This window comes from Coregonus lavaretus, assembly GCF_964263955.1.
Source record: "Coregonus lavaretus genome assembly, chromosome: 7".
NCBI classification, from domain to species: Eukaryota; Metazoa; Chordata; class Actinopteri; order Salmoniformes; family Salmonidae; genus Coregonus; species Coregonus lavaretus.
In genome coordinates this window covers 24,602,651-24,620,769 of record NC_139994.1, presented here as the reverse complement: position 1 = coordinate 24,620,769, position 18,119 = coordinate 24,602,651, and the positions used below count along the sequence as shown (strand labels likewise).

Here is an 18,119-nt window from a genome sequence, read left to right as displayed (position 1 = left end):
AGGTCTCCTTGGAGGTCTTGGAGAAGGACGAAGAGGAGGAGGAGGAAGGAGAGGAGGCGGTGGCTTTGGATGCCTTGGACTTGGAAGATTTGGAGGGTTTGGAGGAAAGCTTGGCCGCAGCATTGATGACATCCAGGCTCAGGGCGATCTGCTTGCTGCAGAGCTAGAAGGTAAATGAGACCAGTAGGGTAAAGATCAATATTCATACATCTCTATTTATTACCATTATCAGCGTTTAAGACACCACAGGACGCTTTTAGGGTAGATGACATAATAGCAGAGGATTTTGCCACATCAGGACGAGCTTTTAACAACAGTCCTTCACAGTCGGGCCTGGGCTAATAATATCTATAATAATATCTATATGAACGTCAACATCCACTAAATAAGTTACATCAATTTCCCAAAGAGAGTATAAAGAGAGTATAAAGTATACCTAAGGCACACTTACACACATGAAGCCCCGGAGGGCGTTGACCAATTTGTACTCGGATCTACAGCGCTTGCACATCTTTGGCTTGGCGGGGGCTGGTGCAATCACTGCAAAATAAACACCAGTACTCTGGGTAAGAAAACTATTTAATGTGCCAAATCACAGTACACTATGGGGGGGCTTGGTCAGTAGTAAATTACCTTTGACTTCAATAGGATATTCTATTAGTATGGACAATTTCTTGTTTGGAGTGGTAAAACAACAGGCTACACAGTAGTAATATCTGAATGATGAATGCAGTACCAACCTATTTCTCTTAGCTATTACAGGAAAGCTGTGTGTTCCTGGAGACTACTAACCTCTGAGGGGTGCACTAGGAGAGGGAGCAGTGCTCAGACCACTGGTAGCAGGGGACCTGGTAGTGCTAGGAGCTGGTTGCAGGGTCGGATGCTGCTGTGTTCTGGGTGAGATGGTGAGGGGTGCAGTGCTCATAGCATAGCTTCCTGCTGCACCTGAAGAACTGGCTGACACAATCCCTACACACACACAACAAAGCGGGATTAGTGTTCCAAGACAATGATTCATAACAAATGACAAATCAGAAGGTGGGTTTTTTTTAACAATAAAGTTTACGCTATTAGATTAGACTTCAATTCATACTGACAATAATTGGTTTGCTAAGACTGCAATTTAATTTACAATCCCTGTATTCAACTTGTGGTGAGACTGATGGCCCACAAGGACTAGAGCCTTCCTTACCTGTGACAGATGGAGTGGTGGCGGGGGAAGATGAGAGGGTGACTCCGCCAGAGGCCACAGTGCTGATGGTCTGGACTCCATTGGTGGTGCGGATGGTGAGGGTGACGGGGATCCGCACTGTGGTGAAGCCGCTGGCGGATGGCCTACCCCTGGGCTGAGACAGGACCTGCTGGGGTGCTAGCTGCAGCTGGGTTCCCTGGCCTGCAGGAAAAGCAGTAGTGAGCCGCTCACAATAGGCAGGTTTCCATTGACACAGGTTTTTTTCGACAAAAGCAATGTCGCAAAAAAAAAAAACTTTGCGATGGAAGCTATAGGAGAAATGTTCTAAAGATCGGCAACATTTTTATCTGTTCGACAGGGGTGGATTTTTATTTTGTCAAACTGTCTTTATTGCGACAAATGAGTAAACTATTTTTCCTGAATAAATTATTATTGGCAAATCATTTTGACGGCATGCGGGGCATGTGATGTCATGTCATCACGTAGGCCTCTCCACATTTAATTTGAAATGCCTACTGCTTGCAGGACAAGGATTGTCCTGACTTTCAAGAATACCTGAAATTGCTATGCTTTGCTTTTCTGGTTGGCTGGATTCAAGTTTCACCTTGTTGGCATATGACAATTATTAGAATATGGCAAATAATAGTCAATTCTTGCATTCTATCAATGCTAGCTTTTGCGGGCTACCCGAGACATGAAACAGATATGTGGGAGGGCATGCAGGCTGTTGCCAATTTATTAATGTGCAACCACCTCGTTTTTGCGAGGTGTGACGTCATTACATCCGGCTGTTTTTATTGACACAAGACAGTTATTTGGAAACGCACAGTAGCAGGCAATTGTTGCATCTATTTTCTATGCAAACTTTCTAAATGTTGACAACTTCAACAACAAAAAAAAGAATCACTGGAATAATAATTATTATTATAATAATGGAAACATAGCTATTGGCCATTTGCATTTTACAAAACACTTCCCACTGGATAAAATAACTTTCCGTTCTTTTATTACCCAAAGTTTGCATGACACAATTACAGAACACAAACACTCCCCGTCACATTTCTCTTGATCCCACTAAAGGTGGTTACTTCTAGGTTTCAGGTGGGCAATGAAATACTTAGTTAGCTATCAGGACATTGATAAGATAACAAGAATAGACATTACTAATGTTAGCTACGTACCACCAGGCAGCACGGTGATGGGCTGGCCATTCAGGATATAGCCTACCGGTTTAGCACTTATGGTCTGTGTCGCCCCTTGAATGTTCTGCACCACAAAAAGAAAGATCATAGCAATGACTTAAACTCATTATTCCTATAGAAAAAAACAAGTCCATGAAGCGCTGCCTGGTCCACTGTTGTCAACCTAAACGTTCGCTGCTCAGCAGTAATCTAATGAGAACAATCACGACAGGGTTCAGATAGAAATCTGATGTAGAACAAACATGCCTCTCTGACATTCAGAATAAGGAATCATGTCTGCTCTATTCAGGATATACCCCACTGATTTGGCGCTTATGGTCTGTGTGGCCCCTTGAATGTTCTGCACCACAAAAAAGACAAAGAACATAGCAATCGGTACGTTTACATGCACACTAATAATTTAATATTAAACAGATTATGGAAGTAGGTTGAATATGGCATTAGTCATGTTAACACCTTACCCTGCTCATCTTAAATCGGCTTACGTCAAAGTAAGCATACGCTGATTAAAACACCAGGTTTTCTGAGCAATCTTTTGAATTATTAGGACATGTAAACGCCTTAATCAGCGTTATAGCTTTGTATTTGATTTGCGCATATGCTTGCACGAGCTTACTTCTTTTACACGAGTGAAGTTAGTTTGGAAAAACTGAAAGTATTTATCTTAGAAATACACTGATGTACAAAACATTAGGAACATGATAAACTGACCAGATGTATCCAGGTGAAAGCTATGATCCCTTATTGATGTCACCTGTTAAATTCACTTCAGTCAGTGTAGATGAAGGGGCGAAGACAGTTAAAGGATTTTTAGCCGTGAAAAAATTAAGAAATGGATTGTTAATCATTCAGAGGGTGAATGGGCATGACAAAAGATGTAAGCGCCTTTGAACAGGGTATGGTACTAGTGCCAGGCACACCGCTTTAAGTGTGCCAAGAACTTCAACGCTACTGGGTTTTTCATGCTCAACAGTTTCCCGTGTGTATCAACAATGGTCCAATACCCAAAGGACATCCAGCATCCCTGTGAAACAATTGGCACCTTGTAGAGTCCAAGCCCCGACGAATTGAGGCTGTTCTGAAGGCAAAAGGGGTGCAACTCAATATTAGGAAGGTGTTCCTAATGTTTTGTACAGTCAGTGTAGTTTTCACATACAAACTTTATAATTTATGTCTGAATTCAGAATCAAATAGGCTTCACAAAAATAACATTGTCGCTGTGGTAGAAGGTGTATTTTGATTGGCAATTTCCTGCATTTATCAGTCCCATCAGCTAGCCTGATTTCAGATGTGTCCATGTAAACAGGATTTTAGGGAAATCGTTCTTCTTGCAAAGCATGTAAACATTTAAATCAAACTATATTAATCTGACTATTCACAATCATTATTGTACTCAACTGTACTCACTGAAGCTCATTCTTCCTATAGAAAAACACAAGTCCATGAAGTGCTGAATGGTCCACTGTTGTCAACCTGAAACGCACTGCTGCTCAGCAGCAATCTGCTAAGAACAATCACCCCATCGCTAGTTCTTATAGAAATATATGATGTAGAACAAACATGCTTCTCTGACATTCAGAATAAGGAATCATGTCTGCATACCTGTGTGGTGAATATGATGTTCTTCCCAGTGGTGCTGCTGGTGCTAGGCAGCATAGTGGTTGGCATCTGCAGCACCTGAGGCATGGAGGTCTGAAGAGGCTGCAGCACTTGAGTCAGGACCATTGGTTTGGGTAGTAACGGTGCTGCAGAGATGGGCCAAAGTCAATATACTCCCTATGAGGCTTAAACAGGTTGGTTACGTGTGTCCATTGAACCATGTTTTATGCTACTGTGACTACACGTCACACGTCAGTAAGACAAAAAAGAAGTGAAGTCAAAACTGTTGCCAAGAGTATACGTGTAACTGCCAAAATAATGGGAACATTTGAGTAAATGAGGGATACAAAGTATACTGATAAAAAATATAAATGCAACATGTCAAAGATTTTACTGAGTTACAGTTCATATAAGGAAATCAGTTAATTGAAATAAATTCATTAGGCCCTAATCTATGGATTTCACATGACTTGGCAAGGGTGCAGCCATGGCCCAGCCAATCAGAATGAGTTTTCCCCACAAAAGGGCTTTATTACAGACAGAAATACTCCTCAGCACCCCCTCAGACGATCCCGCAGGTGAAGAAGCCGGATGTGGAGGTCCTGGGCTGGCGTGGTTCCACGTGGTCTGCGGTTTTGAGACTGGTTGGACGTACAGGCAAATTCTCTAAAACGACGGAGGCGGCTTATGGTATTTAACATTTATTTAACTAGGCAAGTCAGTTAAGAATGAATTCTTATTTACAATGACGGCCTAGAGAAATGAACATTCAGATCTCTGGCAACAGCTCTGGTGAACATTCCTGCAGTCAGCATGCCAATTGCAAAACTTGAGACATCTGTGGTATTGTGTTGTGACAAAACTGCACATTTTAGAGTGGCCTTTTATTGTCCCCAGCACAAGGTGCACCTGTGTAATGATCATGCTGTTAAATCAGCTTCTTGATATGCCACACCTGTCAGGTGGATGGATTATCTTGGCAAAGGAGAAATGCTCACTAACAGGGATGTAAACAAATGTGCACAAAATTCGAGAGAAATACGCTTTTTGTGTGTATGGAACATTTCTGGGATATTTTACTTCAGCTCATGAAACAACACTTTACAATTTTTATTTTGTTCAGTATATATTGATGGCAGGTGCTTCCACACAGGTGTGGTTCGTGAGCTAATTAAGCAATTAACATCCCACCATGCTTAGGGTCATGCATAAAAGGCAGGCCATTATTTAGGCCATGCCCCCATAGGATGACAATCATTTTATATTTTAGTCATTTAGCAGACGCTCTTATCCAGAGTGACTTACAGTTAGTGAGTTACATGTTTGTTTTTTTTCCCCCACTGTAATTTTTGTATTTTGTTTTTTTAAATGCTGGCCCCCCGTGGGAATCGAACCCACAACCCTGGTGTTGCAAACGCCATGCTCTACCAACTGAGCTACATCCCTGCCAGCCATTCCCTCCCCTACCCCGGACGACGCTGGGCCAATTGTGCGCCGCCCCGTGGGTCTCCTGGTCGCGGCCGGCTACGACAGACCCTGGATTCGAACCAGGATCTCTAGTGGCACAGCTAGCACTGCGATGCAGTGCCTTAGACCACTGCGCCACTCGGGAGATTAATGGACCCATCCACAGGGCACTGAATGGTTTGATGAGCATGAAAACGATGTAAACCATATGCCATGGCCGTCTCAGTCACCAGATCTCAACCCAGTTGAACACTTATGGGAGATTCTGGAGCGGCGCCCGAGACAGTATTTTCCACCACCATCACCAAATGATGGAATTTCTTGTGGAAGAATAGGGTCGCATCCCTCCAATAGAGTTCCAGACACTTGTAGAATCTATGCCAAGGTGCATTGAAGCCATTCTGGCTTGTGGTGGCCCAACACCCTATTAAGACAATGTTGTTTTCCTATTTGGCAGTTACCTGTATATCCCTATATATTTTTTAAACACCATGCCAGAGCACTCACCAAGGGCAGGCATGGGTTTGGTTGTGATGCTACTGCTGTCGCCGAGGTGCATCACTGAAGTGTCATCGGGAGGTACTGGGAAGGCAATTTAAAGAACCATGAACTGACGACGATAGAATATGGCAATGATACTGATAATAATACAGATTCACCATTCACATGTCTATTTTGAAACTGTTGCTATTGAGAATTCAGTCCCAAAACATACAGAATGACATGACCCAAGGAAGCAGGTTACATCGAGTCTGCACACAGCACACTCACCTTTACTGGGTCCCTTGCTTGTTTCTTCCATATCCTCATCTGGTTGCTGTTGCCACGGTGTCAGATCCTCCTCCACACACTCCATGTGGAGCTCTGAGTCTGTCGCGTTGATCTCAGAGTCTGTCATGTTGACGTCTGAGTCCGCCATGCTCATAACTGTAGATTAGTTGATATAATATGGACATATCTATGATCACGTTTTAAAATATTGGCACATGACCTGGACATGACAGTGGCAATCATGCAAAGTCAGAAAGTAGAGCATCAGCTCTTGCTCCTTGTGTATCTTATTCACTGCATATGTGTTGTCCAGTTTTAAAGGGAAAGCTGGTGTGGTTGTAGTTAAGGAGGAAGAGAAAATGAATTATTTTTATTGTCTTTACCAAATTTGGTGCATTAAAGATGCACTATGCAGAAATCACTCAGCCATTTCCTGGTTGCTAAAATTCTAATAGTTTTCTTTAATTTCAGTTTGTGACAAAACAAGTAAGTATAGTGTAGAGAATCATTGTACCATCTAAACTGCTGTGAAATATATTTTACAGAACCGAAAATATTGTATTTTAGCTGGTGTATTAAACTGAAAGTAAATGATGTCAGACACGAAACTTTACGGAAACATAGAAATAACACATAGAACAGATCTACCGCTTCTTAGACTTGCTTTCAACAAGAATGACAGATCTATAACAACATTTCTATGTGAATTTGGTCTGGTCGCCCAAAAAGGTGTGATGAGAAAATGCTGCTCATGAACGCTGGTCCAAGATCAGCTTCCTATCTTCTAATCTTCATTTTCCCTACAACAACCAGTGCAAACTAACTTGTCCTGGATCAGTAGTGACGTTCGATAGTGCAGTGCGCGTGTGCATGGATTCCTGCAGCCCACTCTGCAACATGACTCCATGCAAACAGCAAGGCGTGAGCCTGAGCTAGCACCACTGCTAGCTAACTTGCTAGCAAGCAAGCTAACTGAGTTCAACAACTGGCAACATCTAAATCTATTCACGAAGCATGCCAATGACTTACCTTGTTCACTCTTTTGCCGAAGTTAAATAAAAAGTAAGAAGTACAACAAACCGTGGAGAAGTGAAGTGAAAAACAAAGATCTGTAGAATGGTGACTGCTACCGTTTTTCCCTTTTCGGCTCGCGTAGGAAGGCGCAAGAAAATCGCACGTCATTTCCAGTTTTGATGTAGACTCTCTGATTGGCTACGATCTTAAAACAGGGGCGGGGTGCCCATCTCCATCATGAAAAGCACACGATTACAACTTTTATAATGTTGCCATCTTCCAAAAATCTACTTTGTTCAAATTGGATTTGCAACTCCTAATACAAGCGCAGATATATTTTTATAAATTGGTGGATGTTGTATGACTATCTCCACATCATGCATATTGAAATGCGATGCGTTTCTCCATAGTCATAGTACAAGTTGTCAGGCATTTTGTTAATGTTGCAGCCATGCATGTGTATGTCATAAACCAATATAAAATGCTTACCACTTTCGCTTTCAAATAGTCGTTTTATCTGTAGCTCTATTTACCTAACTGCGATTGCCAGAATAAATAGTAGTATGCTAATATACCATCTAGCTAACATTCATTTTGTCAATCTGCAATTTCTACATGTTTTGAAGAAGTATCTGTAAACGAGTAAGTTACTTGAACGAACATGTAAACACCGACACTGCTCTCAAACGCCAACCCGCTATATAAGGCCCACCGCCTAAATAGATAGCTAGCTGATATTTCTACATTTCTTTCTTAATTTGTGTGTATTGTTAGGTATTTCACTGTTGGAGCTAGAAACACAAGCATTTCGCTGCACCTGCGACAACATCTGCAAAATCTATATAACGTACGCAACCAATAACATTTGATTTGAGTGGAACCATTACACAAAAAGTAGCTAGCTTGTGCGTGGGAGCATAGGTGTTGGCTAGCTAGCTACTAGCTAACTGTCTATCATCCGACTGGCGATCGTTGCCCCTCCCGTTTCCGATCTGAATCTCTTGCTAGTTAGCTAACGTTAGGTAGCTGGTGTTAGCTAATTTAGCTAGCTAATAATCTGAATGTAGCCTCGCGCACCAGTCCAGCAACCGGAGGAGGCCAGGGTCGAGTGACAACTGGAGGTATTAGCAGTGGCTAACAACTAACGAAGCTAACAAACTGAACTGGCTGGGTAACTAACGTTAGCCAGTAGCTAGCTGAGCCAACTAATATGTTTCTGCCAGTGAACATGAACCGTAGTTAGCGATATGGCCAACAGCCTAAAACAAATATAACTTTACCAGCCTAGGCAAAGCGAAAGCTAGCTAGTAGCTAGGTACTGGTAAGCAGTCCTTCGCTATAGCCGGCAGCGCGGTATACGTACAGGAGCGCCCCCTCTGGTAGATGACAGGTTGAGCTCAGCTAGCTAAATTACAAAATTCACGGGACCATAAACATCAACCACAGGGATTCAATCAAACAATGCATGCGCATATTTTTTTCTATGTTGCATTTGATTCTTTCCAAATTCACTAGCTACTAACTCAATATTGATATGAGTGTAGCCTGCAGTGGTGACTCGTCATTCAGGGCATTAATACGTGTCACATATCAGTTTGCAAACAATGTAAAATAAATACATTATTGAGTTAATAAAGCCGCATACAAACATGGGCTCTTTTTTTGCTTTCTTGAGTAAGGCAGTTCCAAAATGCAGGTGTTTCAGCCTAGCTCAGTATTTTCTGTGGTGGTGGGGCAGCCAGCGGAAAATACGGAGCGCAGGGGTTGGTGATGTTCTCTAGTTGTGCTGTGATTGGCTCAGTGTTCTGCCACTCATGGGGATACTACGTTACCGCAAAATCTACGGGGAGAGCTCGAAAATTCAAGCCCCTTGGGTGCTGCCTTAGAGTTACATTAGAAGTGCCCATCCAAGAAGGCTCCAGGTCGTTGGCCACAGATAAAAGGACGTCAAATCACGTTATATCTACAGTAGCTTTGATTGGACTGATCATGTCAACATCATACTTTCAAAATCTTAGCTAGCAAGCTAGCAGTCATCATCATGAATCAAGTCGACAATCTACTGGCAAATCCTTTTCAATCCTTGTCATATGAAGAGAAATTATGAAGAGAAAGTATAGCTAAAATGTATCGGTGCTCATCGGCCATTGGACATAAACATTACAAAACAAGTTGGAAATCGCTAATTCAACAATGAGTGGTTTGGAAGGAATCAGTGGCTAACTGCAAGCATTGCAAAGTAATCACTAGCCTGCTATTCAGTGGAGTGCATGTGTGGTCCAAGTCTGGGTTTAAGGGTCTCTTTTCCAAGCTTAAAAGGATAAACGTTCAACATTGGCCATGCTGTCAATCCAGCATGATTTCTGCCGCTTTCAAAACAACTGGAAACTCGGAACTAGGTAATCTGACTTCAGTGAGTTCAAGACAACTGGGAACTCTGAAAAAAACGAGCTCTGACTGGGAAAATACGTTTTGAACGGTCATCCAACTCAGAATTCCAAGTCGGGAACTCAGGCCTCTTTCTAGAGCTCTGACCTGAAGATCACCAACGTCATGATTCAACCTTGTTTTTTTTCAGAGTTCCCAGTTCTCTTGAAAGCACCATAAATCCAGAGAATGCCAGACTTTGATTACAAAGTTTGATGACAAAATTTGCCCACGATGGACCGCCGCAACCCTTTCCTGTTCAAGTGAGCACAGCACAACAAGGTGAGTCCAAAAATGTATTGTATGCTGCTACATTAATTATATAATATGCCAGGGAGATATGTATACAGCAGCTAAGAAAGTAATACTAAGTGTATGTGTTGTGTAGTAAGCGGTTAGTAGCCCATGTGCCTCACCCTAATAATTTGGTCCTTTTTTCTTTTCCCTTCATGTAGCCTACAGCCTGTTTTAGAGAAATGTCATCATCGAATATTGTAAGAGCTTTCATTGTCTGCTTATATCAAATCAAATTTTATTTGTCACATGCGCCGAATACAACAAGTGTAGACCTTACAGTGAAATGCTTACTTACAAGCCCTTAACCAACAATGCAGTTTTAAGAAAGAATACCCCCCAAAAAATAAGAAATAAAAGTAACAAATAATTAAAGAGCAGCAGTAAAATAACAATAGTAAAATAACAATAGCGAGGCTATATACATGGGATACTGGCACAGAGTCAATGTGCGGGAGCACCGGTTAGTCGAGGTAATTGGGGGGGAGGGGCACTGCAAATAGTCTGGGTAGCCATTTGATTAGATGTTCAGGAGTCTTATGGCTTGTGGGTAGAAACTGTTTAGAAGCCTCTTGGACCTAGACTTGGTGATCCGGTACCGCTTGCCGTGTGGTAGCAGAGAGAACAGTCTATGAATAGAGTGGCTGGAGTCTTTGACAGTTTTTAGGGCCTTCCTCTGACACCGCCTGCTATAGAGGTCCTGGATGGCAGAAAGCTTGGGCCCAGTGATGTACTGGGCCGTACGCACTACCCTCTGTAGTGCCTTGCGGTCGGAGGCCGAGCAGTTGCCATACCAGGCAGTGATGCAACCAGTCAGGATGCTCTCGATGGTGCAGCTGTAAAACCTTTTGAGGATCTGAGGACCCATGCCAAATCTTTTCAGTCTCTTGAGGGGTAATAGGTTTTGTCGTGCCCTCTTCATGACTGTCTTGGTGTGCTTGCACCATGTTAGTTTGTTGGTGATGTGGACACCAAGGAACATGAAGCTCTCAACCTGCTCCACTACAGCCCCGTCAATGAGAATAGGGGCGTGATCTGTCCTCTTCTTTTTCCTGTAGACCACAATCATCTCCGTATATGCCCCTTTATTTATCCTACGGTTCTGACTTGGTGTACAGGGAGAAAACTGTAAGAACGGCCTATGCTCTGAATTCTGTCGCTGTACATTTTAAAAGTGCTGAACAAATAGTTGTATTGACTACGTCCGTCCTAGCTCGCTCATTAATGTCTTAATCTAAATTACGGATTGCCTCTTATCCGCTCGTCGTCCCCTTATGCCATAGTTTGTACATCTCAATTGTCAGTAGAAACCACATTTGTTTAAGCAAGTCAGCCATATCAGCTATGTTTTTTTGAAAGGCAATAAATGAGGCTGACTGAACTGTTTCGCTGCCAGGCAAGGCTCCGCTGATAGCCAGGTGTAACAGTGGTAAGGTGTTGGGACTGCTGTTGGGACTCTGCTGTTGGGACAGTTTTATGTAGGCCCTAACAGTTTCTGGTCACCGTTATAGTCCAATTAATGTATTGTTTAGTGTAGTGTTGTGTAGTGGCTTTGCTGGCATGCATCTAAAACATTTTTTTCAAGTTTGCCCCACCAAGATTTACATGCTAATATCGCCACTGGTAACCTGCCAATCAAAGTGTTTGACAACGTCAACAATATGATTACTAGAGTTTTTGTAATAGTGAAATAACTTACATAATTATGAATAATTAGCCAATGCAAAATCTAGCTATAGCTTTTTGTCCTATTTGCCTTGACTATCGCTCTTTTAAAATGGTGGCTTTTACAATAGGCCAGTAGGTGGCACTCTAGGTCCTACCCATACCTCAGTGGGTCATACCCATAGACTTGGTCCTACCATGTGTCATCATAACAATAGTTGAAGTAGTAGTACACTCAAATACAGGGAGAGCACGCCACTACTGCTACCAATGTCGAAATTGAGGTGGAAGCAGCTGGACCAGGGCTTGGACAATCTCACTGGACCAGAGCTAGACAAGCTCTGTCATTAAGTTGTTCTCTTGACAAATACACAGAGTATACAAAACATTAAGAACACCTGCTCTTTTCATGAAATAGACTGACCAGGTGAATCCAGGTGAAAGCTATGATCCCTTATTGCTGTTCCTTGTTAAATCCAATTCAATCAGTGTAGATGAAGGGGAGGAGACAGTTGGGCATCTCTGGCGCTGCTCACTCTTGGATCGCGTCCTACCTGACAGGTCGCTCCTACCAGGTGGCGTGGGGAGAATCTGTCTCCGCACCACGTGCTCTCACCACTGGTGTCCCCCAGGGCTCAGTTCTAGGCCATCTCCTATTCTCTCTATACACCAAGTCACTTGGCTCTGTCATATCCTCACGTGGTCTATCCTATCATTGCTACACAGACGACACACAATTAATTTTCTCCTTTCCCCCTTCTGATAACCAGGTGGCGAATCGCATCTCTGCATGTCTGGCAGACATATCAGTGTGGATGTCGGATCACCACCTCAAGCTGAACCTCGGCAAGACGGAGCTGCTCTTCCTCCCGGGGAAGGACTGCCCGCTCCATGATCTCGCCATCACGGTTGACAACTCCATTGTGTCCTCCTCCCAGAGTGCAAAGAACCTTGGCGTGACCCTGGACAACACCCTGTCGTTCTCCGCTAACATCAAAGCGGTGACCCGATCCTTCAGGTTCATGCTCTACAACATTTGCAGAGTACGACCCTACCTTACACAGAAAGCGGCACAGGTCCTTATCCAGGCACTTGTCATCTCCCGTCTGGATTACTGCAACTCGCTGTTGGCTGGGCTCCCTGCCTGTGCCATTAAACCCCTACAACTTATCCAGAACGCTGCAGCCCGTCTGGTGTTCAACCTTCCCAAGTTCTCTCATGTCACCCCGCTCCTCCGCACACTCCACTGGCTTCCAGTTGAAGCTCGCATCTACTACAAAACCATGGTGCTTGCCCACGGAGCTGTGAGGGGAATGGCACCTCCTTACCTTCAGGCTCTGATCCTACACCCAAACAAGGGCACTACGTTCATCCACCTCTGGCCTGCTAGCCCCCCTACCTCTACGGAAACACAGTTCCCGCTCAGCCCAGTCAAAGCTATTCGCTGCTCTGGCACCCCAATGGTGGAACAAGCTCCCCCACGACGCCAGGACAGCGGAGTCACTGACCACCCTCCGGAGACACTTGAAACCCTACCTCTTTAAAGAATACCTGGAATAGTATAACAGTAATCCTTCTACCCCCCCTCAAAGTGCCTTTGAATAGGATATGGTAGTAGGTGCCAGGCGCACCGGTTTGTGTCAAGAACTGCAACGCTGCTGGGTTTTTCACGCTCAACAGTTTCCTGTGTGTATCAAGAATGGTCCACCACTCAAAGGACATCCAGCCAACTTGACACAACTGTAGGAGGCATTGGAGTCAACATGGGCCAGCATCCCTGTGGAACGCTTTCGACACCTTGTAGAGTCCATGCCCAGGCGAATTGAGGCTGTTCTGAGGGCAAAAGGGGGGTGGGGGAGTGCAACTCAATATTAGGAATGTGTTCCTAATGTTTGGTGTAGTCAGTGTATAAAGACACCACACAATCCCACTGCAATGAATTTTCAAGGAGGAGAACCATAGTAGTGCCAGACTAGTGGTGCACCATTGACTGTTTATTAAGGGAGTAGTTCTGGTTTAATCTGGCTATAAGACTTTAAACCTCCTATGTAAGATACTTAGACCTATTCATAGCCACTCGATCTGTATCACTACTCGTGCTGTAACAACATTCAAAGCAACACAGTTCAAGAAGAAGAGCCAGACTCGCTAAGCTCAGGATTTACAAGGCTAAGTTGTCTGGTCTGGGGTAGTCAAACTGTTCTGGCAACAAGAGCTGATAAGATGTGGAAAGAGTTGACGAAAAACCAGCTAGTCAAGTACGGCGCTGTGACCACAGTGACAACCATATGTAAGTCACAGCTCTACTGCTTTGCAAGTTATCTTGATGTATTGTGTGTGGGTCTCAGACCTCGTTTCAATTACTTTTACAGTTTTCTATAATGGTAATATTGTTCTAACATTTCTACATGGGAATATATGCTAGGGGAATAGTAGCCTAATTTCAACAAAGGTTAACACTACTAAACCACCAACAGAGTATATTGTATTTCAAAACTGACTGCATGAAGTATGTTGTGCCATGTTGTGACATACAGGATGTAAAAGTCTTCAGATTGTACATGTTTCTTGACTTACATGAAAATCAACAGAATCACTGAAGCATGACTGACCGTGGTATGTGGTAATGCTTGATTGTAGTGTCTATTTAAGGTTTGTGATTTGTAACGTGTTCACTCCCTGTAGCTCCAAGATCCTGATGTATACTGTTATGTGTGTAAAGGCTTTACAATTGCACATACAGCATATGCTACCTTTTCAATGAAGTATGTTAACAATTCCTACTTCCAAAACAAAGGATATTTTACGCAGACTTGAAAAATGTTAAGCCAGGATTAAATCTTGTTTGGTTGAGAGATTTTAATTGTGGTAGATTAGGGCTTGTGAAATTCCTCCCATATGGAACCAGTCCAGTGTCTTTTGAACTGTTGTCTTAACAGCACTTCTCTATTGGACTGTAACTGTGTGTCGACCCCATACTTTTTTTTGCCCTCAGTTGCTCTATCTTTCCCTGTCCATGGATTGATCACATTGGTGCTCCAAAATAAGGATGTTTACTCTTCCACATGTTCCACATATAGTCCCAGGATTAAAAGTGACGAGTAGCAAAAGCATTGTGGGCCAATGTGACCAATGACCATGCTTTCTATTCCCATGAGAGAGGTGGCCGTCCTGTCAGTTCTTACACAATCAACAGGTAGGGTGCCTCTAGTGGAAGGTACATAGGTCAACATAAAAAGAAGTAAGAGTGATATTTTGGCTCAGTGGCGTTTGTCTCCAAACCAGGCTATGTTTTACTGCGAAAGTGGATCGCTGGTGGGGTATGCCGCAGCCATGCCAAACTGCATGGAAGGACTGTGGTGATCACTGGTGCCAACACTGGCATCGGCAAGGAGACGGCCTGGGATATGGCCATGAGAGGTACAGTAGGCATGTGGCACTTCTCTATTGGACTGTACTGTAACTGTTTTGTGATTTACATTACCTTTCATGGGATGTCCCTTTTGGACACGAACAAGTTCCAATGCAATCTGAGAAAAATTGGGATTTAAGGGCAACTGTGGGGGCTTTTCAATGGAAGTCCTGAGTATAGGAGGCTTAGCGATGGGGTGTGATAGATTGTTGATGTTGTTTAGCTGATGATAGGGCTGATCCTATATATTCTATTCGAGGGGAATGTGATGAGGGTGTTCTCAGACTGACGGTATTCTGTGTTCTCAGGAGCTCGGGTGATCATGGCTTGCCGAGACCTCACCAGGGGAGAAGCAGCTGCAGCAGAGATCCGCAGTTCCACAGGAAATACTAACGTGGTGGTGCAACAACTAGACCTGGCCTCCCTCGGGTCAGTACGTCAGTTTGCTCGGGAATTCATTGCCACAGAGACCCGTCTGGACATACTTATCAACAACGCAGGTGAGACTGATGCTTTTACCCAACATGCTTTGAGAGCCTGAAATGTGTTGATGTTGTCATTGAAGATCCTCCTTAATCTGGATATGCTTTGAACTATAGCATGTTTTTGGTTGGCAAAGTTGTGGGCTTGATCTTTTTAAAATCCTCTCCCTCTACTCCTCACAGGTATAATGCTGTGTCCCAAAAGCCTCACAGTGGACGGTTTTGAGAGTCAATTTGCCGTCAATCACCTAGGTCACTTCCTATTGACCAATCTGCTCCTGGACATGCTGAAAGCCTCAACCCCCAGCCGCGTCATCAATGTGTCTAGCATCGCTCATCAAGGCGGTAAGCCCATCCTGACCAGATATTATTATTATTATAATCAATTGAGTTATAGCTTTATCTGGCTCTACCTCGTCTTCTTTCAGGGAAAATCCACTTTGAAGACCTTAATTTTGATAAGAAGGGGTACAACTCAGTAATCGCCTATAAGCAGAGCAAACTGGCCAACCTCCTCTTCTCCAGGGAGCTGGCACGAAGGACCAAAGGTGACGGGTTGCCTTATTATAGCTCTATTACTCTATTACTACTCATATACATGTAGTTAGAAATTAGACAAATTCAAATGAATGAACCTAGTTATGTGTAGGAAATTAAGTAATGTAACTAGGGGATTTTTACATTTCCACTGCATATCCTGTTCAATGGCTAAATGTACTGTAATGGTAATGGACCCCAGCTCTTTAAATGGAAATACATTACCAATGGGCCATACCTTTGTTCGGGGTCAGAAAATAGATGCTTCAACACACAGGTCTACATTTATTGGTTAACAATCAAGTTGGATTTTACCATAGTTATGGATGGATTTTACCTTTTGAGGCCTTTGTCACAGAGTATTCATCAAGTATCATGGAGTTAACCATAAAGATAATCTGACCTTTGCAATTACAGTATTTCAGGATTCTTGACCTATTAATGATGTTGTGTCGTCCCCCCCCCCCCCCCCCACTCCCCCTCCCCATCAGTAGCAGTCTTAGTATGCACAACAAAAATTATACAAACAAATAATGTTGCTTCAAAATCAGGTTATAACTGGTGTACAGTACAGCGCTCCCTGCCACACGATGTCTCTGAATGTCCACATTCTAAGGTTAGTGGCCCCATCCCTACACTCACGCCATCAGGTACTGGAGTGACGTCGTATTCCCTGCACCCTGGGGTTATCCGGACAGAGCTGTGGCGCCACTCGCAGTCAAAGTACCCCACGCTGAGTGCCATGCTGTCAGCCCCCGCCTGGCTCCTGATGAAGAACCCCAAGGAGGGGGCCCAGACCACCATCTACTGCGCCGTCACTGAGGGGCTGGAGGAGAAGAGTGGCTGCTACTTCAGGTACCACTTTGAGTTTAGCATCCCTGTATGTAGAGTGAATTAACCTGAATCAGTCTCTCTGTGTGTGTGTGTGTGTATTTGTGTGTTAATTGGAGGGGGATGATTTACATTTACAGTGGGAGTGTATTTTGTGTGTGCATGGAATGGTTAAGTATCCCATCAAGAGCATGTTTGTACGATGTGGTGTTTATTCTGAGTGTAGACAAAATAAATAGCTAGGTGTTTAAGTGAGCTTTAAGTTAACATGTGCTTGTTTCTCAGTGACTGTCAGGAGAAGGAGCCAGCTCCTGAGGGGAGAGATGATCTTGCAGCACTGAGACTATGGGGCGTTAGCGCCGGGCTAGTAGGACTCAATAAGAACAACTGAGCAACTCGCCTTGCTACATGGTGACACTCCCAACCCCACCTGCCAGAGCCCCCCGGATACTGCCATATTTATTTTAACGTTGGCTCTTAACTTTCATATCAGAAGGGTTATTGTGAGATATCCTGTATTCTATATATATATATATATATATATATATATATATATATATTGTGGGAAAATACACATTTTCTATATTGTGGGAAAAGACAAATGCATCAATGCTAGTATGATGTTTTATTATAATACAGTATGTTTGATCACTTTTTTTCTGTATTGCATTGTAGTTTATTATTGTTACAATGGTCTTCATGCTGTTGAATAGACTGACGAATGTAATAAAGTTCTGTTTTTTCATGTCTTCATAATTTTTTAAAAACTTTTGTTGTTTTGCTTAAGATGTCTTTGCTTGAGTAAGTGTAGTTTTATGAGTAGTAATTTTACACCCTAGTTATTTTATGCTTAGCTAAGCTACCTTTAAAAATGGTTACTTATAGGCCCTTTTCACGTGACGTCAGACAACTTCCGTTCTGCCGCGATGCAGGTTATGTTTACATCCGGTGTCGCTTAGGAACGCTTAGCTAGTAGCACATCATTATGGCGTTCACCCAGTCCCTTTCACATCTGCCACCAATACGACTTAACGACGTAGAACGACTTGCTGACAAGTGGTCCCTTACTTCAAGATCGAAGCTTGATAAAGGCTACAAGTTCTTCGTTGAAGGTTACCTGTTTGATTATGAAGGTACGTGTTTATCTTTATTTAGCTTAAATTAGCCCTATGCTAGCGAAGGTTATGAGCTGACGAGTTTCTGTTTTGCAGCCTCTTTTTAATATT

The 18,119-nt window shown here is 43.3% G+C and overlaps 1 protein-coding gene across 1 annotated transcript; it reads left to right on the top strand.

Moving 5' to 3' along the window:
• Window positions 1-13,854: 13,854 nt before the first annotated feature.
• LOC311132168 (retinol dehydrogenase 12-like) lies at window positions 13,855-17,284 on the top strand (the record flags this gene model as incomplete). The annotated part of the gene is made up of 7 exons (XM_084165388.1): window positions 13,855-13,921; window positions 14,896-15,051; window positions 15,352-15,543; window positions 15,709-15,870; window positions 15,954-16,073; window positions 16,713-16,917; window positions 17,179-17,284. The coding sequence occupies 7 exons, from the start codon at window positions 13,855-13,857 to the stop codon at window positions 17,282-17,284; spliced, it is 1,008 nt and encodes a 335-aa protein (XP_084021514.1).
• Window positions 17,285-18,119: the final 835 nt, after the last annotated feature.